This window comes from Dermacentor andersoni, chromosome 4 (assembly GCF_023375885.2).
Source record: "Dermacentor andersoni chromosome 4, qqDerAnde1_hic_scaffold, whole genome shotgun sequence".
Lineage (NCBI taxonomy): Eukaryota > Metazoa > Arthropoda > Arachnida > Ixodida > Ixodidae > Dermacentor > Dermacentor andersoni.
Window position 1 is genome coordinate 183,357,943 of NC_092817.1, and position 22,750 is coordinate 183,380,692.

General features: G+C 47.1%; 2 protein-coding genes across 2 annotated transcripts in view; one reads left to right on the top strand and one right to left on the bottom strand.

The window, feature by feature from the left end:
• SdhA (succinate dehydrogenase, subunit A (flavoprotein)) overlaps window positions 1-1,185 on the top strand; it is a 58,387-nt gene extending 57,202 nt beyond the window's left edge. Inside the window, exon 16 of the mRNA XM_050177886.3 lies at window positions 729-1,185. Coding sequence (XP_050033843.1) covers window positions 729-815 — 87 coding nt within the window. The 3' untranslated portion in view covers window positions 816-1,185. The remainder of the gene's footprint in view (window positions 1-728) is intronic.
• LOC126530492 (DDB1- and CUL4-associated factor 13) overlaps window positions 1,175-22,750 on the bottom strand; it is a 48,698-nt gene continuing 27,122 nt past the window's right edge. Inside the window, exons 8-11 of the mRNA XM_050177766.3 lie at window positions 18,647-18,743; window positions 16,941-17,076; window positions 6,212-6,375; window positions 1,175-1,289 (exon numbers count right to left, since the gene is read on the bottom strand). Of these exons, the coding sequence (XP_050033723.1) occupies window positions 1,202-1,289; window positions 6,212-6,375; window positions 16,941-17,076; window positions 18,647-18,743 (485 nt within the window). The 3' untranslated portion in view covers window positions 1,175-1,201. The remainder of the gene's footprint in view (window positions 1,290-6,211; window positions 6,376-16,940; window positions 17,077-18,646; window positions 18,744-22,750) is intronic.

Here is a 22,750-nt window from a genome sequence, read left to right on the forward strand (position 1 = left end):
GCTTGTTCACTGTAGGCTATAGCACTGAGATGAGGCACAGTCTCAGTGTGCAGGTTTCTGAGCTTGTTGCGAACGCTTTCAACTAGGTGTCTGCAAAAGCTGTTCAAAACAAGCATCGATACATAAAGGAGACCACCTGGCCACTGGTTCCACACCATCCTAGTCCAATTCATCATTAGATCCGCAGTCACCCAGCCTTCTTCTTGCACCCTCACATGGATGTTTTGAGGGAAATTTCCCTTTGGAAGCGTCTTATGCTTGAAAATCACGAAAGGCAGCAGCTTATGCCACGTTGTCACTGCCAACATAACAATGCATCTCTGCTTCTTGGTGCCAGATGTCTTAATAAGCACCCTTCTGCTCTACAGAGATGTTTCTTGGCATGTCGAAGCAGAGAGAAGTTTGGTCTGCATTCCCAATCTGAGACAAATAAAGTTCAATCGCAGTGCAGAGTTTGGGATGTGTTCATTACGTGAGTGCGTTCGTTATGCGAGTTAATGCCATAGAGCTGTTTTCTTCGCTAGCAGATGCTTGCGTAGCTATACTGTTACATGCAGTATCATGCTTAGTGTCTGGTTCATTATTATATGAATGCCTTTAAAGGGCTTACCTTCGTCAGTCCCCTTGCCAAAACATTGACTACGGAGTCATTCCTTGGTCGACGGCTGTCGATCACTTTGTCACCACCTCCCTGTGAACGCTTCTGTCCTTGTGTTATCACTGTGCAGGTCATGCTGAATTACCGACCAGTCATCGACGAAACCCTCGACCAGAAGGAGTGTAAGATGGTGCCCCCTGCTGTCAGGGTCTACTGAGCCATGCCAAGCTGCCCACTAAGTTAAAAGAAGCACCTCATCTTAGCAAGGAAAGCGCACACACTCTCCCCTTTCACAGCTGCTCATTTCTCGGAAAACCAGGACACAGCAACGAGGTTCACAAATGTCTTTCAGTGCTTGTCACGCAATCCTGCGAGGGAAGCGGGGCACCTGGACTCTCCCCGCAACTCCTTGTACATAGATCTGGTTGACGAGTCTCAACCTTGTTTTTCTGTTTGTTACCCGGTGGCTGTTAGTGCTTAGCTTTCTTTAGCCGAGTACAGTGCGAGGGCAGGACCGTTGTGCCGCCTCGCTCGTGACTGGACGTGCGGAACAATGGAGAAATAAAAGACACAAGAGCAAAGTGAAACGAGTCTTTATTTCCTTCACTGCTCCTCGGCGACCACGTGCTTGGTCCGTTCCGCCTTGTACGGGATGGTGCCAGGACGGCTGTGAGCCCTGCGGTTGGCTTCCCTGCATGATGAGAAATGTGGCAAGCACGTTAATCCCTTTCTGCAGGCAAATGCAAACCCATGGTTGTGACTACCAGGGCTGCAAGTGGGTACTCATGATCCCCGTGAGGCCTCTAACCGTTGGGCACACTGAACACGTCTGCATTACATTGTCATCAGAGCCACTCCAGTACGAAGGCTTCTGCCAGAAATTTCCATTTAACCCTATCTTATGTCAACCAACTGCACTCTTAATTTAATCAACCTGCTGTACTTGACCACATGCACCCATTCTGTATTTGACAGAACATCGCTTACCTGTTCACATAATCCTCCAAACTTTCTATCTCAACTAGATCATACCTGTGTTTTCAAGTGATGCTTCTGGCCTTCACGTATCAACAAATGCCTAGACTAAGAATGTGTGGCAATGTTCTTATCAGCTTGCACATTAATATTGGAGGAGCTGGTGACGTGTTCTCCTTATCGCAATTCTCGTTAGGCTTCATGACAAATGTTCCTTTTTGCGGCTGCATAATATGATTTCACAGACAGTTCTTGCTATTTCTGGCAGGTACATTTAATCGGTGAACTCCGTTGATATGTTCCTCACCGCTGCGTTTTTGTAGACTCAACTTAAATCCCACTGACTGCCATATATTACGTTCCCATTTGAATGCGGTGGTTATGTAAGTTTAGCGGTGCAGCCAGTCGGAGCATTGCAGAAAGTGACTGGCATGTTGCAACAAGCAACCAAATTTTGCAATAAGTGACCGAAGGTGCACGATATTGCTGCACAAGCCTATCGGGAGAAAACATGCACAGATGCAGCTGGCAAAGCACCTGAGGAAGTTTGTGTCAGTTAAAACCTACCGGGAACCACGCAGACTGGGCCAGATCTGCTGAGCGCAGGGCTACATTTCTTTTTTGAATGTGCAAGACTTGTGTGCGTTCCATAATTGCCGGTTCTCTTTAGTCAGCTTTGCCACAATAGAGCCATGTTATGTGATGAAGCATACCAAGAGTTGAAAGGGGGCACTGTTGCGGAACATGTGTGTCACTTATACAAGAGCACATGTGCTTCTCTCTGATCAGTTCAAGTGCCGAGACTACTGGAAAGAGATGAAGTGGAACCAAAGGGCTCGATTACTTCACTGTCTGTTGGCTTTATGCGACTACTGGCAGCCATTCAGAGCTGTTTCCGACATTGCTGTAGCAATTTTGGTTACATTTTTCCAGCTGTAACATTTTTTTCCCATGCAAGTCCCCAACGTGTTGATGAGGTTCTACAGTAGTTTAGCAAAGATCTTTACAAAATTTTAGCAATATCCGCATCATGGCACTTAATGACATTAAATCGCTGCCCCCTAACAATTCAGACAATAGGCACCCAATATAATTTTTTGTGGTTTGTGTGGCGGCAGCTAGTAAGGTGCAAGGAAACAACTTTTTTCTTTCACACAAATTTTCTTTTTGCTAACATCGTCATGCATGACAAATCTGTTGGTAGTAGTGTTTGAAGGAAAATTTATTTTTAGTGTCGTGTATATCCTTCATGTTCTTTAGATCTCTCTAGCTCTCACAGTAGCCCATCAAAGGGAAGCTCCCCTGACATGAGGTACCGGTGTTGTTATGTGGCTTGCACTGCGCTGCTTGTCATGTGTGCCATCTGTGCACCGTACCAACGACTGTGCCACTTTAGTCGCAGGACCATTCAACACCAAGAATGCATGTGCGCGCAGAATGTTGTGTTATGCATAGTGTCTATGGGAGCTGCCAGCAGGGTGCTTCAGCCAGCATGGGAATGGTGGTTGGTGCATGGATTTCATTGCACTTCATCTTTCTGGCCTTAGCAAACTCGTCATTTTCAGAAAAACAAAGTACAGCACTGCATTATAAAAAAATGGATAAACATTTAATAAAATTGTCTGGCCGCAGGGTTCAATCACAGAAGTGCAATATTGAAACCATTAAGCCACAGATGCATCCGTCGACAAGAGGCATGGACATTCTCAAGTATTTCTCTCGTGGCAAGCCAGCATGATCAAACTCTTTGCGTGCTTCAATTTGATTTGGCCACCTGGACAAGCGGAACCGCTATATTTTGTACCAATTATGCACGTTTGCAGTCTTATCGCTTTGACATTTAGGTGGCCAATGTAGGTAGATAATTCATAGTAAACAAATCCACAAGAACGTATGGAGCAACAAGCATGAAAGTCAGACAAATCCATGTGCTAAGCATCATTCCCATGGTGGCTGAACAGTGGCAGCACCAGAGTTTCCTTTAGAAGATATTATGAAATACTATGGTGTTATGCACTAGTGCCCCATTGCGCTCCATCGACATGCTTGTGCAGTGAGCTAGATGCCTCTGCTCAAGAGTTTCTGGAAAAATAGTCGCTGTTACCTGTGAGGCTATGACATACCGTTGACATATCCTGTGAAAGTGGCCATATAGTTGATAATCAGGGCTGCAATGAGGACTAATTGGTGAAACACCGTGGCAAGATGTGCAGCTCAGCAGTTAAAAAGTTACACAAGCATGATCACGTACAAACTTGCAAGTTAATTTTTTTCTTGAAGCACGCACCAGAAATTAAACTTAAGATAAATTGATGACAGCTGCACATGCCTAAAGCTGGTGTCTACAGCACACATGCTGACAAAGAAACTTGATTACTTTTTTTGTATTTTAAGTTCATTTATCTCCATTCAATGTTCTGCACGTATGTGATGTCATCAACGCGATCACACATTGTTTTGTCCATCAGCATTTTACAAACGATCCCGTTTTGTATGATTTCTAGGTGCCAACTTTCGTAACAGAACAAAAACCAATGTTCAGTACATCACCAAACTGCGATCGATAGCGGTAAGCGCCTGCCACAGCAGCTTCTCCACAGTACTCGCCCGCCCGTGCAATGTGAAAATGCCAGTAGGCACTCGGTTTTCTCTTCTTGTGCCAGCAAATCTCCTCATGGGTCATCACAATTCGCAGCTATGCGATGAGCATCTTTAGCTATCTGTTTCACCGCGTGTGTGGCATAGTGCCATTGGAAGCATACTGCACACTTTTAAGAGGCCATTACACAAACATGCTGCTGTTCCATGCTGCAGGCAATGTGAAGTGAGCGTCATGTTTCGCTCTGGTGGCATCGTATTCCGGCATGGCCCACCAGCTGAATTTTGTTTTGGTTTCCTGTCGCTGTCTCAAAACACTACACAAGAGCAAAAAAATACAACACGAATCTCAGGCCACTTGGGCTTTATCAGCTTGACGTGCATTGGCCCCTCATCCCACAACGGTTTTCAACGAGTGGGCATATCAAAACTTCCCAGGTTGAATTCAAGGAGTGTAAATGTAAGCTTGCCAAAGCCGCAAAAATGACAATGCGCATCCTGGGCCTTCATACGCTTCATACTGTGAAAATGTCAACTACAGCTGAGCCTGAAAAATTTTTATAGTGACTTTGAATCGTACATTTTCATGGTTAGTGCTTTTTTTCCTTACGTTTTTTCCTAAAACATATTAACGAGGTTCTATTGTATACAACTTTCTCAGGACCACATGAAAATGTATAATCCAATCAACAAAAATTGTCTTAACACGTGATTTCACGTGAGAGAGTTGTGAGGGGCTCCAATTTAAGCTATGCGTTGATACTCTGCAGGACTCAGAAACCAAAACTGTCCAAAAAGTCAATGCGAAGAAAATACTGCATTGCAAGTGCCAATTACACTTTAATGCAGAGAGTTAGCATACCGTGTACCGCGATGTGTGCCCGGCAGCATGCTAAAATGCTCTTTTCTCAGTTACAGACTTTTAAAAAGATTGTAAATTTGTTATATACTTTCTTTGAGCCATGCAACAAGAGCTGTCATTCAAGCAAAGCAATGTCCAGAAGGAGGTAACTTATGGCAGCGTTGCCTGAACTGTCTTATCTCCAAATGTTGTCAACGTTATGCAATGCATCTGCGAACGTAGGCACGGGCACGGCAGAAACTGGCGTCCTTCTCATCCGAGCTGCCAGTCAGCAAAGTAGGTATGATACGACGACTCGCATGAAACCATATACACAATGAAAGATGCATGACACGTTTTGTGTGCTCGCACATAAAGCTCCGAACAGGGTGCACGAACATGCATAGAAAGAAAGCACAGTGAGACGGCAACAAAAGGATGAAGGCGAGCAGTGGTTGAGTGAGAAGGAGGGCGAGAAACAAACGATTGAGAGGGCAGTGAACGCGAGGGAAGTAAAGAGGTTAGGACGGAGCAGGGACACCAGTTGGAGCTTTTCGCATGCGAAGGGGTGCTCTCCCCTTTCTGGTGGAGGGGACGGCACCGTGAGGGAGCTGCCGTTGGCTGGCGGCACTTGTTATGCGTCTGCCATTGGGTTCCCAGTAATGTATAAACGGGGTTCCTTCGTGCTTATTATGTCTTCCTTTGCAATGAAGCAGCACATCTAGCCACGATGTTTAACTACATATAGCTGGTTCTCTATCCCTGGGTCTCTTGCCTGAAATGCTGCGCACACAATTGTTGGACAACAGTAATGCCTCAAGCAGTCCTTAATGACAAATTGAAGCCACCTTATATTTTGCTTGCATATGCAGGTTCACCTACTTATGGCACAGCGGTTTACAGCTACAAAGCTACTAGCAGCCATGGTTGAGGTAGCAAGTGATGCATACATTAAATCTTTTTTGGGTGATTCCATTTGTCGGCAAGCATACGTTTTTCAAGGCACGCACACATTTACTCTATTTTTACTCGTGTGCGGGCTCCAGCTAGAACATTTGAACACACACACAAGAAAAAAAAGAAAGGTGTGGTCTTTATACGAGAATGTACGGAAGATTAATGCTTTAAATATGACCACATTATAAACCGGAGCTATTCTCGGAAATGACGGCGCGCACTCAGAGCAGCGGTGTGCGTACTTGCGCTTCTGGGAGGCCAGCATGGCCTGTTTCTCCTTCTGGGCATTGTGAACGTGCTTGGGCACGTGCCGGTGGCGGGCAATGCGGCGCACCTGTGGGTGCTGCCTGAACCGCTCCTTGAGCTTGTCCTGGTACTGGAATGTCATCTGCTCCCGGTGGCCCAGCTGCCGCATGCAAAAAGCAATTGCATTATATTCTAGTGTACAATGCACCACAAGCCTACGAACGATTGAGTAAAAGAATAGGCTGCACAAGACAAACGACACAGCTGGAGAAACCCAACAACACTACAGCGATGCATAACTCTTTCCTTACCTGGCCATAGGAAATCAATAACTTTTATTAATCAAGAGATATTTTTACACATTGAACATTGCCATCAGAACACTTGATTGATTGTATCTAATATGCAGAATCTTGCAGCAATCATGCATGAAAAGACCTCCGTGACAACTGTGTAGTAGTGGTATCTTGTATTCAGTGCCAGTTTTCGTCAATATGCAAGTGTTTTTTTCGATCTGAGGTGATACAGCCTAGCCTAGCCAAGCCAAAATAATGTCAAAGGCCAACACACTGCTCTAGTAGCACCTAGTGCAATACTGTAGACTTCTGTTAATTTTACTCTGGTTAATCATATTTTTCTGTTCACTAAGTCGATCCCTACCGGTGCCCGTGCATTTCTATTGGCCAACTCTTTTGTGATTTCAATGCTTTCCCTGGATAATTCAAACTTGTGTGGTCACACACCTAGCCCCCAATGGTGGCCTGAATGGTGACCATGATGGCTGCAGCGTCTGTCTTAATAGCACGTAGGAGACAGTGAATGTGTTGAAGACGTTACTTTTAAACAAAAAACGCATATTTTCAGTCTACCTTCAGCACATTTCATGAAAACGACAGCATTCACAATGAATGATTACCATTTTTACTCAATTCTAATGCAGAGCTTTTCTTCAAGAAAAGTGTTCCGCAAGTTACCTGTGTGTTAGGTTGCATACGAAATTGCATTCGTAGCGTGCAACAGCCCACTGTCAGTCAATATCATAGTCAATGTCATCACAAGATGACAGAACAAGTTTTGGCTTAGGATGAGCATGACAATCAAAGAGCTTCCTACTAAACCTTCTAGAGCGAACTCTGCAGCTGTTTAGTACAGTATGTATGATGTTTAGTACATGGATTCATCTGATCTTCATGCCAGTGGCTACAGATGCTCTCGCGACTTTATTTACTGTGCTTTATCTGCCTTCATCGGCCTAAGCTTTGAGGAAATCCTATATTTCCCAATGCAAAAGGCAATAATACTTTGCACAGATGCAGAATTGTTGCAAATTGTTGAATTTACAGTAGAATCTTGTTCATATGCCTTGGAGAAAAAAATGAAGGAAAAAACATGCTAACTGGAAAAACGTACAACATGAAGTCACTAAAGAATTTGGCAGACTCAACTGTAGTTGACATCCACTCAATGCAAAGCGCTGTGCATATAGTCGCAACGTGAGATGCCAATGCGCACCGAGCTGGGGGGGCCCGAGCGGCCTGTGATGCGTGTTGTCATTTTCGTGGCTTTGGCAAGCATTTGTGCTCCTCGAGTTCAGCCTCAGTCAGTAGCTTCTTCGGGCAAAGCGTTTTTGATGACAAGTTTTTCATGCACCCACTTGACAAAAATTGTTGCTGCATGAGACAACAAAGTGCATCGAGCTGGCGGGTCCAGAGTGGCTCAAGACACATGTTGTTGTTTTCCTATTCCATAGTGACTTAAAAAGACAGCGACCAAAGACCAAAACAAAATTGAGCTGGTGAGTGACGCCAGAATATGATATGATGCTGCCAGAGTGAACCATGACACACCTGCCATGGTGACAAGGTGGCTTTGACGCGCTGCTAAGGCCTAGCATGTGGGATCAAATCCTGGCCACGGCGACTGCATATTCATGGGGGTGAAGTGCGAAAAACACTTGTGTACTGTGCATCGAGCACATGTTAAACAACTCCAGGTGGTCAAAACTAATCTGAAGTCCATCGCTACGGCATGCCTCATAATTACATCATGGTTTTGGCACGTATAACTCCAGAATTTAATTTAAATCTGATGCTTACTTTGCGCCACCTGCAGCAGGGAACACCGGCACATTTGGCCTATCATCTACTAAAGGCGTGCAGTAGGCTTCCAATGGCACTACGCCTCACGCACTGTGAAACAGATGGGTGAAGATGCTTAACGCAATAGGGTTGGCAGTGACAGATGTGACTGAATGCGACATGCAACGACCCACGAGGAGATCCAGTGTTAATGGAAGAGGAAACTGAGTGCATGCCAGCGTTCTCATATGACACAGACGAGAGAGTACTGCATGCCAAGGTGGGTGCCTACTGTTCTCGAGTGTGTGTTTTTTCTTGCTCGCATGGAAGCTAGCGGCCGGAAAACATATCGTATGATTGCAGTTTGAGGATTTACTAAATGATAGGGCCAAAAGATTATGTGTTCTGAAATCGTATTAACCAGTAAAAATGAAGCATAACTGCATGCCACGCACCCCGCATGGCATGCCTTCCCCATATGTTCTCGAAAAAAAAGAAAGAAAAAGAAAATGAGCACTTTATCATAACTGCGTTTGTGCAGCATACTCCACACTGCACCCCTTAGTCGCCCCTCTCCCTTGCACACCTCTGATGAAGAGAGGGTGGAAGGAAGAGGGGCACAGGAGACCTGAAGTGCTGGGTGCTTGACAAAAAGGCAAGTTTGATAAAGCAGCTCACTTTTTTTTCTTTCTTCTTTATTTCCGAGAGAAATGTGGTGGAGGCATGCCATGCATACAAAGTCGGGTGTGGCGAAGTAGCTTGCGTTTTTTCTTTCTTTCCTTTTTTTAGAATTTAGAAGTTTTTCTCTTTTTTGTGTAACACCCAGAAGGCAGATTTAATTGTGACTTTCGTTAATTTGACTCCGGTTCATTTGGTTTTTTGGTTAATTCGATCCCGACAACGATTTCTGCCAGCGCCCATACATTTCTATGGTCCCAAACTTTCGTTATTTCAATCTCAAAATTGACCGCTGAATAATTCGAACTGGTCAGCTTCGCCGCAATACAACGCTGTCATGCAGCGAAGCATACAAAATGTATTGCGGTGAAGCTTACCAAGGATGGAAACACTGTCACGGGGCGTTTCTCGATTATACATGCATGCACGAGCCGCCTCCGGTCATAGTACGAGCGCCTAGACTTCAGAGCTGTTTCTGATGCTGTTGTGGCAACCCGAGTCGTATCGCCAGCCATGCGTGTCTCGTATATGAGACCGTTAACCGGGCCGAGAACGCGTTCCTTATTATACGCACGTGCCGTACACTGAGAAGTAAAGAAAAACCATCTGTGTTTTGAGAAATTTCGTGAAAAGGAAGGCGGTGAAATGAAAAGAACTCGGAAAGCCGAGCTGTTTAAGGCCAACAAAACAGCGGGGGTCTATTTAAAACCCTGAAGGCCTGCCAGTAAACATATTAGGCGTCTCATTGCTCGTACTATGACCTAAAGCAGTGCATGTACGTGTGGAAATGAGGAACACATGCTATGTTCCGCAACAGTGGCACCTTTTCGTGTTTGGTATGCTTCACCGCATAACACGACTGTAATGAGACGAAGCTAACTTTAAAAGCAAATAGTACTGCCAAGCGAATCAATGACGTGTTTCGGCATTTTTTTTGCGTTTTGTATAATTAGACTCGCGGGATAATTCGACCACATTCATTGGTCCCATCAGGAACGAATTAACGGAAGTCGACTGTATTTGATATTGACACGTGTACTTATATTTATCGGGCGACCACGGTTCGCCGCCTAACAAATCTTATCGCACAGCGCGGGACGCGCTTGCATGTATCCGAAGTTTCTGGAAAGTTATCGGTGCTTCTATCCGCAGTCTGTTGTCGCCGAACCTTGTGTTATCTGATTTATTCGCCTGACGCGAATGGTGTAGAACTTTGTGGAAGGCACGCGGGTCCCAACGATTAGTCTGGAACATTCGACGATTCTGTATAAAAGCCGACGCGCTTGACCCGCTGATCAGATTTCCGACGATCGCCGACTGTGTTCGACGCTTTCGTTGTGCTATAAGTGTAGCCTGTTTTGCGGGCACAAGTTCGCCCAATAAAAGTTAGTTTTCTCGTTCACAGTATTGCTACTGTGTTCTTCTACGTCACCACCACGTGACATCTGGTGGAGGTGCTTTACGTTCATGTACCGGACGCCCCCGACAAGCCGTAATTCAAGCCCGGACCGCAAAGAGAACACCAACGTACTCCCGGACCATAGAGCAAGCCACCGTCTTCAACAGCTGCCTCCGGAGCACGGACTTCTACCTGAGAAGACCAAGAAGATTGTGGCCAAGGCAACCCCAATGGCAGCCCCAGCGTCCCCCATCGTGCTGCAGCAGCCCAGGGAACCACCGACGTTCCGCGGTTCCACGTTTGAGGACCCGGAAAGCTGGCTGGAAACGTATGAGAGGGTCGCTACGTTTAACAACTGGGCAAGCGACGACAAGCTACAACATGTCTATTTCGCATTGGAGGACGCCGCCAGGACGTGGTTCGAGAATCGAGAAGCCACCTTGACGACGTGGGACCTCTTCCGAAGCGGCTTCCTGCAAACATTTACAAGCGTCGTGCGAAAAGAGCGAGCCCAAGCTCTACTGGAGACCAGAACGCAGCTGCCAAATGAGACGATCGCGATCTTCACTGAGGAAATGAGCCGTCTGTTCCGCCACGCCGACCCCGAAATGTCCGAGGAGAAGAAAGTACGCCTACTGATGCGTGGTGTAAAGGAGGAACTTTTCGCCGGAATGGTAAGAAGCCCACCGAAGACCGTCGACGAGTTTCTTCGTGAGGCGACGAGCATCGAGAAGACACTGGAATTGCGGAACCGGCAATTCGACCGACGCACCAAGCCGACAAGCTACGCCGGAATTCAATCACTGGCCACGGACGATCTGTGCGAGACCATCAGGGCCATTGTGCGCGAAGAACTGCGCAAGGTCTTGCCATCGTCGCAGCCTCAAGTGGCCTCGATCGCCGACATCGTGAAAGAAGAGGTGCACCGATCGCTTGGTGTTGCTGAGGTGCAACCACAAGTACCGCAGCCCCAGCCAGAAGCGATGACTTACGCCGCTGTCGTCCGCCGTCAGGGTCCCCCTCCACGACCGCGCCAGGGCCCCGTAACGCCGCAATTCCGTCGACCACCACCGCCGCCGCCAGCACGCCCACCCGTCGGCCAGCGCAGCTACCCGAGGAAGACAGACGTTTGGCGCGCTCCTGACCACCGCCCGCTCTGCTACCACTGCGGAGAAGCGGGTCACGTCTACCGCCGATGCCCATACCGGGAGATGGGACTGCGAGGTTTCGCCGTCAACGCTCCGCGCCCGCAGCAAGGTGAACGCCCTCGCGATATCGCCGACCGTCGCGTTCGCCATCACCAGGCCGCTACCTGTCGCCGCAGCGCCGACCATACACTGGCCCAGCCCGGGGCCGGTCAGCGAGCCCATATCCGGAAAACTAAAAGCAGCAACCGATGGAGGTGCGGTTGCTGTTCGTCGAACTGACGAAGATCCTCCGCCGCCGACGAAGACGCCGAAGAAACCACCTCGACGACATAACGACACGCCGCCGTCCCGACGAAGTCTGGAAGCAAAGAATACGGCGACGAAAGACGACCTGACGACACGACGTTCCAGCTTCAGTTCAACACGACGCAGCCGTGATCCGACGCCAAGACCTAACTGTAACGCAAGACAAAGAACCACCGACCTCGACGTGCTTCTCGACGGCCACGCGGTCACCGCCTTAGTAGACACAGGAGCCGATTACTCCGTCATGAGTGGACCCATCGCCGCCCAGTTGAGGAAAGTTAAGACTGCATGGCAAGGCCCTCAAATTCGGACCGCTGGAGGACACCTGATTATGCCGACTGGGATCTGCACGGCAAGAATTACCGTTCATGACCGGACTTACCCTGCTACCTTCGTTATCCTCCAACAGTGTTTACGAGACGTCATTCTCGGCATGGACTTCCTGAATCAACATGGCGCAGTCATCGACCTGAAGTCGAAATCGATAACGCTGTCGCAAGATCAAGCGATACCGCCGGAGAGCTGTCGTAGTCACCATGCCTTGAGTGTGCTCGAAGATCAAGTGAGCATCCCGCCGCGCTGCAGCGTTATTATTTCCGTCGGCACCCAAACACCCGCTGACGTAGAAGGCGTCATCGAGGGCGACCAACATCTGCTGCTCGACCGTGAAATTTGCGTCGCAAGAGGGATCGCTCGACTGCACGGAGGAAACACGAAAGTGTTGCTGACAAACTTCAGCCAGGAGTTCAAGCACATCAACAAGGGCACGACGATCGCATACATCGAGGAAATTCAGGAAACCAGCGATGCCTTTGTCCTCTCGGATTCTGTTGCATCTACCCCGACGACCGTAGTTCCCGAGCCAGACTTCGACATAAATCCAAGTCTCCCCGTGATTAAGCAGCAACAGCTCAGAAGTCTGCTTTGACGATACAAAGACTGCTTTTCGACGTCATCGAGGATTCGACAAACACCAGTCGCAAAGCATCGCATAATAACCGAAGAGTGCGCTCGACCACTACGCCAGAGCCCTTACCGAGTTTCGACGCGAGAACGCGAAGCGATAAGACAACAAATCGACGAAATGCTGTGCGACGACATCATCCAGCCGTCGAAAAGCCCGTGGGCGTCTCCAGTTGTTTTAGTGAAGAAAAAGGACGGAACCCTACGTTTCTGCGTCGATTATCGTCGACTGAACAAAATCACGAAGAAAGACTTATACCCCCTCCCACGGATAGACGACGCATTGGATCGGCTCTGCAATGCTAAATACTTCTCATCGATGGACCTCAAGTCTGGCTACTGGCAAATAGAAGTCGACGAAAGGGATCGCGAAAAGACCGCCTTCATCACCCCAGACGGCCTCTATGAATTCAAGGTTATGCCATTTGGACTGTGCTCGGCGCCTGCAACGTTTCAGCGCGTGATGGACACGGTTTTAGCAGGATTGAAGTGGCAGACCTGTCGTTTACTTAATGACGTCGTCGTCTTCGCCGGAAATTTCGACGATCACCTTAAGCGGCTTGCGACAGTATTAGAGGCCATCAAGTCATCAGGGCTCACTCTGAAGCCGGAAAAGCGTCGCTTCGCTTACGATGAGCTTCTATTCCTAGGCCACGTCATCAGCAAATCTGGAGTACGCCCCGACCCGCAGAAGACAGCTGCCATCGCAAAGTTCCCGCAGCCAATCGACAAGAAGGCAGTGCGCAGATTCCTTGGCATGTGTGCCTACTATAGGCGCTTTGTCAAGGACTTTTCACGCATCGCGGAGCCGCTAACACATCTAACGAAATGTGATGTCGAGTTCAAGTGGGAAACGCCGCAGGCCGACGCATTTCAAGAACTCAAACGACGCATGCAGTCGCCGCCGGTACTTGCACACTTCGACGAGGACGCCGATACTGAAATCCACACTGACGCCAGTAGCCTAGGCCTCGGTGCCGTCCTAGTCCAGAGGAAAGACGGACTTGAACGGGTGATATCTTATGCTAGTCGGTCGCTGTCAAAAGCTGAAGGTAATTATTCTACGACTGAAAAGGAATGCCTCGCCATCATTTGGGCTACAGCAAAATTCCGCCCTTACCTCTATGGCAGGCCATTCAAAGTCATCAGTGACCATCACGCGTTGTGTTGGCTAGCTAACTTAAAGGACCCTTCAGGACGGCTGGCCCGGTGGAGCCTCAGACTACAAGAATATGACGTCACGGTAATATACAAGTCCGGAAGAAAACACTCCGACGCCGACTGCTTATCACGTGCCCCCATCGATGCCCCGCCGCAAGACAACGAGGACGACGACGCCTTCCTTGGAATAATAAGCGCGGAAGACTTCACTAAACAGCAGCGAGCAGACCCGGAGTTAAAAGGCCTCGTCGAATACTTGGAAGCGAACACCGACGTTGTCCCTAGGGCATTTAAGCGCGGGTTGTCTTCGTTCACGCTACAAAACAACCTGCTCGTGAAGAAGAACTTCTCACCAGTCCGCGCCAGCTACCTTCTTGTTGTACCGTCAGCGCTGCGTCCAGAAGTACTGCACGCCCTACACGACGACCCAACCGCTGGGCACCTCGGATTCTCCCGGACGCTGTCGAGGATACAGGAAAAGTATTACTGGCCGCGTCTCACCGCCGACGTCGCCCGTTACGTCAAGACATGCCGAGACTGTCAGCGGTGCAAGACACCACCGACAAGGCCAGCAGGATTACTACAGCCGATCGAACCTCCTCGTCGACCATTCCAGCAGATTGGGATGGATTTGTTGGGGCCGTTTCCGACGTCAACATCCGGGAATAAGTGGATCGTCGTGGCGACGGACTACCTCACCCGCTTCGCTGAAACTAAAGCTCTACCAAAAGGCAGCGCAGCCGAAGTGGCGAAATTTTTCGTCGAGCACATCCTGCTGCGACATGGCGCCCCAGAAGTCCTCATCACCGACAGAGGAACGGCTTTTACAGCAGAGCTCACCCAAGCCATTCTGCAATACAGCCAGACAAGTCACAGGAGGACAACTGCCTACCATCCGCAGACGAATGGGCTCACGGAGCGCCTGAACAAAACCCTCGCCGACATGCTAGCAATGTACGTCGACGTCGAACACAAGACCTGGGATGCCGTCCTGCCGTACGTAACATTCGCTTACAACACGGCGGTGCAAGAAACAACACAGATCACGCCGTTTAAGCTGGTTTACGGCAGGAATCCGACGACGACGCTCGACGCCATGCTGCCGCACGTCACTGACGAGGAAAATCTTGACGTCGCTAGCTATCTCCAGCGCGCCGAAGAAGCCCGACAGCTCGCCCGCCTGCGGATCAAGAACCAGCAGAGGACCGACAGCCGACGCTACAACCTCCGACGACGCTTTATCGAGTACCAGCCCGGTGACCGTGTTTGGGTTTGGACCCCTATACGCCGACGAGGACTGAGCGAGAAGCTCTTGCGTCGCTATTTCGGACCGTACAAGATCACCCGACCTATTGGCGCACTGGACTATGAGGTCGTGCCAGACGGCATTTCGCTGTCACAGCGGCGTCGCTCACGACCTGAAATTGTCCACGTTGTGCGACTCAAGCCGTACCACCAGCGTTGACGAACTTTGGGACTTCGCGTAACTGACCTTTGGACTTTATTTCTTTTCGTTGTTTTGTTACTTATGTTTAATAAGTGCCCTTTTGTGTTTCGCTCTCTTATATTTGTAGCATCGGGACGATGCTTTTTAAGAGGGGGGTATTGACACGTGTACTTATATTTATCGGGCGACCACGTTTCGCCGCCTAACAAATCTTATCGCACAGCGCGGGACGCGCTTGCATGTATCCGATGTATCCGAAGTTTCTGGAAAGTTATCGATGCTTCTATCCACAGTCTGTTGTCGCCGAACCTTGTGTTATCTGATTTATTCGCCTGACGCGAATGGTGTAGAACTTTGTGGAAGGCACGCGGGTCCCAACGATAAGTCTGGAACATTCGACAATTCTGTATAAAAGCCGACGCGCTTGACCCGCTGATCAGATTTCCGACGATCGCCGACTGTGTTCGCCGCTTTCGTTGTGCTATAAGTGTAGCCTGTTTTGTGGGCACAAGTTCGCCCAATAAAAGTTAGTTTTCTCGTTCACAGTATTGCTACTGTGTTCTTCTACGTCACCACCACGTGACAATATATTGTTCAAAACCGGTATCGTTATACCTGAGTTCAACTGTATAACACTATATTTAGCTAAATAAGAACAATTTGCAAAGTCACCAGCCTGTTTGAGGCCAGAGGGACGAAGTTTAGGCAAATCCATGTACTAACGATCATTCCCATGCTGGCTGAACCACCCTGCTTGCAGCTGCCATAGACACCAGCGCATTTTGTAGGAAACCTTATGACTACGTTGAGCCGCTTTTAGAATTTAATTATGAAAGCTGATTCAAAAGATGAGGTATTTATATGCTAAGTTAGCAGCAACGGAGTCGCGTAAGATGTTTTCGGCGCTCCGGAGACTTACATCTCTCACGGGATGCACTGGAGAAGTGGTCTAGGAGTAAGTCACCACTCATTTGCAATGGTTGAGTCGTTCAAGAAATGAAGGTTATCAAACATAATGGACCTCACAGAGGACATGTTGTACTCTATGTGGTCCATATGTTTTTTACAGCTTATCATACAATGATAAGCTGTTTGAGATTGACGAAGATGGACGTAAGGTGTAAGCTTTGATTCTGTGAAGGTACACTCCTATTTGCAATTGCCAGAACTGGAGGCATGCTACCTCTTTTTGTGTACAATGTTCTGTACAATTAAATTATAAAATGTGGGTGTGCATTTGTTGCAAATTTGCACTAGAATTGGCAAAATGCTGCCAAATGAAGCAGTGGTTGTTTTGACATTTGTTTCTACCTTTTCTTTTAATTGGGCCCGCTGGATAATTTGATCAGTTTTGTCAGATAATCAAGGTTGATTCAACGAAGTTGTTATCAACATCTAGGCCACAAATGGTACTTATCACACATAGCCAGGAGCAGGGGACGTACAAATTGTCTTTCTCAACATACATTGTCCATGAATCATGAATTTCAATGAGCCTCAAATCCACGAATTGTGGCATACATAGTAAGGGAAGATAATACGTACCACTCCCAGCTTCTGAGAAGCATAGGCCTTCCAGAGGCGGATGTTCATTTCGTCGGAGCCAGTGACAATGTACCGGTTGTCCAGTGACCACAGGACGCACGTCAGGCGCTGCATCCGCTTTGTGTGGTACACCTCCCTGCAAAAGACAGCAATTTATTGCCATCATCATCAGCCTTTATTACAATTACTGCAGGACGAAGACCTCTCCGAGTGATCTCCAGTTACTTAGGTCATCCAACTCCATGCAATGTCTTCAAATTTCCTAAGCTCATCTAAACATATAATTCTTTACCATCCTCAACTGCACTTGTCTTCCTTAGGCACCCAGTCCAATAGTGTAACAAACCACTAGTTACCTGCTGTACAACATTACACAACCGGCCCCAATTCCACTTCTTCCTCTTGACCTAAGGTTGGAAATTATCTACAAATGTTTGCTCCCTACTCAATAATGCCACCTTCCCATTTCTTAACACCATCAAAAATTGTAGCGCACGAACACACAGATGTACAGAAAAAAAAAAAAAAAAAAGACAACAGACGACTCTACAGTGCTCATCTGTCTCTTTTTTTCTGTCCGTCTGCGTTTTTCAGTGCAGTTATTTGTCATGATGTTGAATGAACAAGCCCAAACAGCCACAATTCTGTTTCTTAACATTGTACTTATCATTTTCTACTCCATCACCGATTGCATGACCCTTGACTTCCTTTTAAGCAGCGTGCACATGAAGATGGAAGACCTTGCCGCTATATTTTCCAAATAAAAAGTGTTGAGAGAATGCACTCGGGCTGCTAAGTTGTGCAGTGCAGAAACTCATCAGTCACCATTAAGAAAACCATGCACTCAAGTGGAGGTGGGAGTGGAGAACTGAGTGACGAGCCTCTCAATTCACGCAAATGATAGGTTTGCACATCTGAGGCCTTAGTCTACATCACCACTTCTATCAATGAGCAAAGTACCACACTAATATTTCTGGCAAAAAAAAGAAAAAAAAACTGCAACGAGCACTCATTTAATGTACATGAAGACACTGCCACAATAAAGGTGTAGGGAGAAAAATACGTCTTTGGCTAACTTGTTCCCTACCTATTTTCTAGCCTTTCACAAGTGTTCTAGTGTGGCAGCAGCTAGTGCCTGTTCTCTGTCTGTGCTCCATAATTTCTGTCTTGCATATTAGCATAGATATAGCACCTTAGATTAATTAAATTATGAGGTTTTACGTGCCAAAACCACTTTCTGATTATGAGGCACGCCGTAGTGGAGGACTTCGGAAATTTCGACCACCTGGAGATCTTTAACGTGCACCTAAATCTAAGTACCACGGGTGTTTTTGCATTTCGCCCCCATCGAATTGCGGCAGCCATGGCCGGGATTCGATCCCGCAACCTCGTGCTCAGCAGCCCAACACCATAGCCACTGAGCAACGACGGCGGGTCGCACCTTAGATTATGATTATCAATATGTTGGCAAATCAGTTCTGCAGAAGCCCGTAAGGTGTAGGAAGTTTTGTGAATTAGAAGTGCTCTCATGCTCCTGACAGAAGCACAAAGCTTTAAAGAGAAGAGAAAGAAAGAAAGGAAGAAGGAAAGGGAAGAGAGAGAGAAAAGCCATACAGGTTTCTCAGAAAGAAAGCTTTGGAGAATGAACTTTGCTTCAATTGCAAAGTTTTCTTGATTGATCCAAGTTGTGGATCAGCTTGTCATACCTGCTGCGCCCATGGTCTGTTGTGAAGATGCGCACTGTCTTGTCATAACTGCCAGACACAAACTCCTTCCCAGTTGGAGAATAATCGACATCCATCACTGCAACGAGGCCAAGACAACAGAACAGTCAGGTAGCTATCCTACCACTGGAATTTATTAGAGTCCCACTCGAGTTTGTATTATACTTGCTCAGATGAGCATCAATAAATTGCCAATGGGTGCAACTGCACACTTTTGCAGATGCCTCAGTATGTATTAGCACACAGCATTTCATAGCACGTATAGAAAGCAGCGAAGATTCTGCATCATAAATCTTCACATAGTTAGCACATCCACTTGCAGCAGACAACAAGATCACATGAGAGTCTATCAACAGATTGTCATGTGAACCAGAAATGGCACCCTGCAAGTTAACCCTCATTTCAGTGAGTTAGGCATGTCTTCAGTTCAGAATGCTGTGCTTCATTTTTGACTGCTGTTTATAAGGCAGCCGACTGCGCTAATGTGAAAAGCACACACTCAAAGCCACTTCATGTTTCCAAAAGTCTCCCTAGATAAAAAGTTTGTCTTGTACTTCAGCAAAAATTATTTTAGTGATAATCAACATGAAACAGAATACCTAGATTCATTTTAGCATCACTTCAATTCTTACTTAGATAGGGTGTCTACCAAGCTGACATTTCCAAATTCCCTGAGTTTACCAGGTTTTCCCGGAGGGCCTTTGTGAAATTCCCTGAGTGACGCAGAACTATTTTTTTTATGTCAAGACGGGCTGAAACCACATCGCCTGATGCTGTCAATCTCTAGTAAGCATATGAAAAAAAATTAAAAAAAAAAACGACTTAATTCAGTTTGAATACTAAGGAATAGTGTTTATGTTATTCAAAAAGAGAATAGAAAAGAGGGGTTACTAAAATGCACAGCAAATAAAATGTATTCGAAAAAAATTGTAAATCGATTCGGACATCCTAAAATACGAATAAAAAGGAGATGCATACAGAGGCAAATATTTTCGAATATGAGCTATTTCTATCAACTGATAGCAAGCTCAGTGGTATGAGGCCCGAACTTTGTCACAATTGAGATTCTCTCCCAACAGCTCGTAAGTCAACCTCAACTGTCCTGACATACTCTCAGCCCGCGTACAACGCCTCAGTGTTGTGTTTCACTGCTTTAAAGAGTTTATTTTGGTTTAGATGAGGGACGCCTGCATCTCGGCATCAGCCAACTTTTCTGTCTTTTTTTTTTTTGAGCTCAAAAGCTTTTTTCAAGCTCCTTCAAAACGGCAGCAGCACGCTTCCTTTCCTGTTCATTCCTCAATATGTAGTTTATTTCTGTTCTTGTCCTCCTTCCGCCACTTGTTCGCCCCGCGGACCATTTGAAGCATCTTCTTGGTCAGTTGCACAGTCCAAGTCCGATTTTTAGAACTCCCTAGGGACCGCGAGAACGCCCGAAAAATCACCCAGTTGGAAAAAATAAATACATGTCATTTACTGCCCTTAAGGGGCTCAAACCGCCACAGGCACATTCGAAAACGCCCTGAAGGCCTGTCCGTACACGTATTGGGCATATCGGTGCTCGTACTGTAACAGGAGATACCGAATGCACGCGTGTATAATTGAGGAATACATACTGTGTCCCGTGGCAACAGCCCCTTCCCACTATTGTTATGCTTCACTGCAATACTTTTAAGTAAGCTACACCAAGTAACATTTTTGCGAAGAGGCGAAGCTGACTTTCAGGAACTGGCATTATGCAACGCGTCGTGCTTTTCAAGCTTCTAAGCCAATCGCGAGGACCACAGAGGTGCAGTCGGCACCGCTGCTGACAGCAGCGAATTCTTTAAATGAAAAACACGGCACCCAACGGCAAGGACCTTAATAGCGAACGTCGAAGCAGCTAGGTCTAGCGTTGCCGCAGTGGTGGCTACGGCGGCCAGCGGATCTGCGTGCGAGAGCGCCGGTTCGAGGCGGCGAGGTAATCAAAACGGCAGCGGTGGTGGCTTTGATTAATGGCGTTTCAGACCTGTGGTCACGGCAAAAGGTCCGGAAAATCGGACGGCGAAGGGTTCTTGCGTCGGAAATTTCGGACGTTCTGATACATTGACTCTATGGGGTACGTGGTGGTGCCACGAAGCCGTCGAAATTATCGGGCATCAGGAAAGTCGGTCGTTGACTGTACACTAGAAACTCCTCCAGCCGACGACAGGGCGACAAAGACGATTCCTTACGATTCCTGTCTGGTACTCGAGCCAGCATTACCGCTACTTTCAACCCTTTCAACAATATTATACCGCTAATTTTCCCTGATAGAGGTACAAATTCCCTGAGTTTTTCCAGACTACTAAAGATCCCTGAGAATTTCCAGTTTTCCAGGTTGGTGGAAACCCTGTTAGACCAACTGTTCCTACAATGACACAAGCACACCGGCTTCTAGAAGTCTCAAGTGTAGCACAGTAGGCTTTTTGATAAAGTCTGTTCAATTCACTTGTGGTTCACTGAACTTCCTGAACCAGAGCTCTCAATCATCTGGGATCTGCTGTGATGTCTCAGTGGCTATGGTGTTTAAAAGCTGACCACGGGATGTGGGCTCGATTCCCAACCGCAGCAGCCCCCTTTGATGGGTCAGGATGCAAAATTGCTCTCGCACTCGGCAAATGCTTATGCACTCAGCTGCTTTTGGACATCAACTGCTATAATATAAATAATTTTCTGACGAAGAAAGTGCATCCCTGAACTGCATTCCTCAACTGTGGCATGGTGCAGGCGTGATGGAAGGAACACCTGGCCACTGCCGACAAAGTGGTGCAGCTCTGCAAGTGCCTGCCCCAACATTTGAAAGCTTCAAGTCGTCAACAATGCTCACATAACCACAATAGCCTCCAGCACTTCAAAACATTTATGTTGTGAGCAGTACATAGTGATGCATTTTTCACCTCTCATTGGGCTTCTTTTGATTATCTGTGCCATCAGACTTGGCATATGATCAGTGACAATAAAAAAAAAAAATTTAACAACATTGTTATGTTACAGAAATCACATATAACAATGTATTTACAATATTTACAAGTGAGACAACGATGCATAAACAAGATGGCTGTCGAGACGGATTCCACCTACACATGTTAAATCATCTTCTTCTGACTCGTGCAACTCTCAGTTGCGCCGTAACAATATTTAAGACTCCATGCTGTCAGTTCATGGCGCAGAACCATGGCAATGTTTTCAAAAGGCACAAAAAATGTGGACTGGAAGATGACACCATACCTAATAGTGGACTTACGTGCCACGCCACCAAGTGATTAGGCCAAACAGATGATACTTCGTGCACCTCAGAACTCAAATGAAGAATACTACAGTCATACCTTGATATAAGAAAGTTGTGCTTGCCGCAAAAAACTTAGCTAAATCACGAATTTTGCTAATTCGAGGTTTTAAAGTTTTATGATTAGAAACAAGCTCACAAATTCCCAAAGCATTCCTAGTGGATAGCATCTTGTCAGTAAACATGTATAAACAAATTGCAAGAAGGTCGGGCCATAATAGCGAAATTATGACTGCCAGAGCGTGGCTGTTCGGATTACGCCGAGAGCAACACATCGCCATGGTCCGAGATTTGTGTGCATTGCGTCGCGTGGCACTGCAAATCTTGGATGCCATGGCTGACCACGCTTAGCACCCACAGCCAGCACCCACAAATTAAATACAAAAGTATAAAAAGATATAGATATTCGTCTTGAGCAAAAAAAGAAAAGTCACACTTTCACTAGAAAGGGGCAGCATTAATGGCGATAGCAAACAGACGTAGTAAGGCTTGTAGTTTTATCGGTGTCATGCATGCGCAGGCAAACTTGAACAGATCTAATTCGATGCAATGAACTCACTGTCACAACACAGTGAATGCTTCGCACCGTGTCTCATAAACTTGAGATTACATCACCGCCAACATTAGATGTGCAGGAACCCAATGCACATCAAGGCACCAACTGTCTCGGCTCCACCTTTGCACTTGCTGTGGAAAGATTACCTCGAAGATAATGTGCGTGGTTCGCGTGTGGCGCATGCCAGAAGGAGACGTGAGCGCTAGGATGAGAGGGCAGATAACCC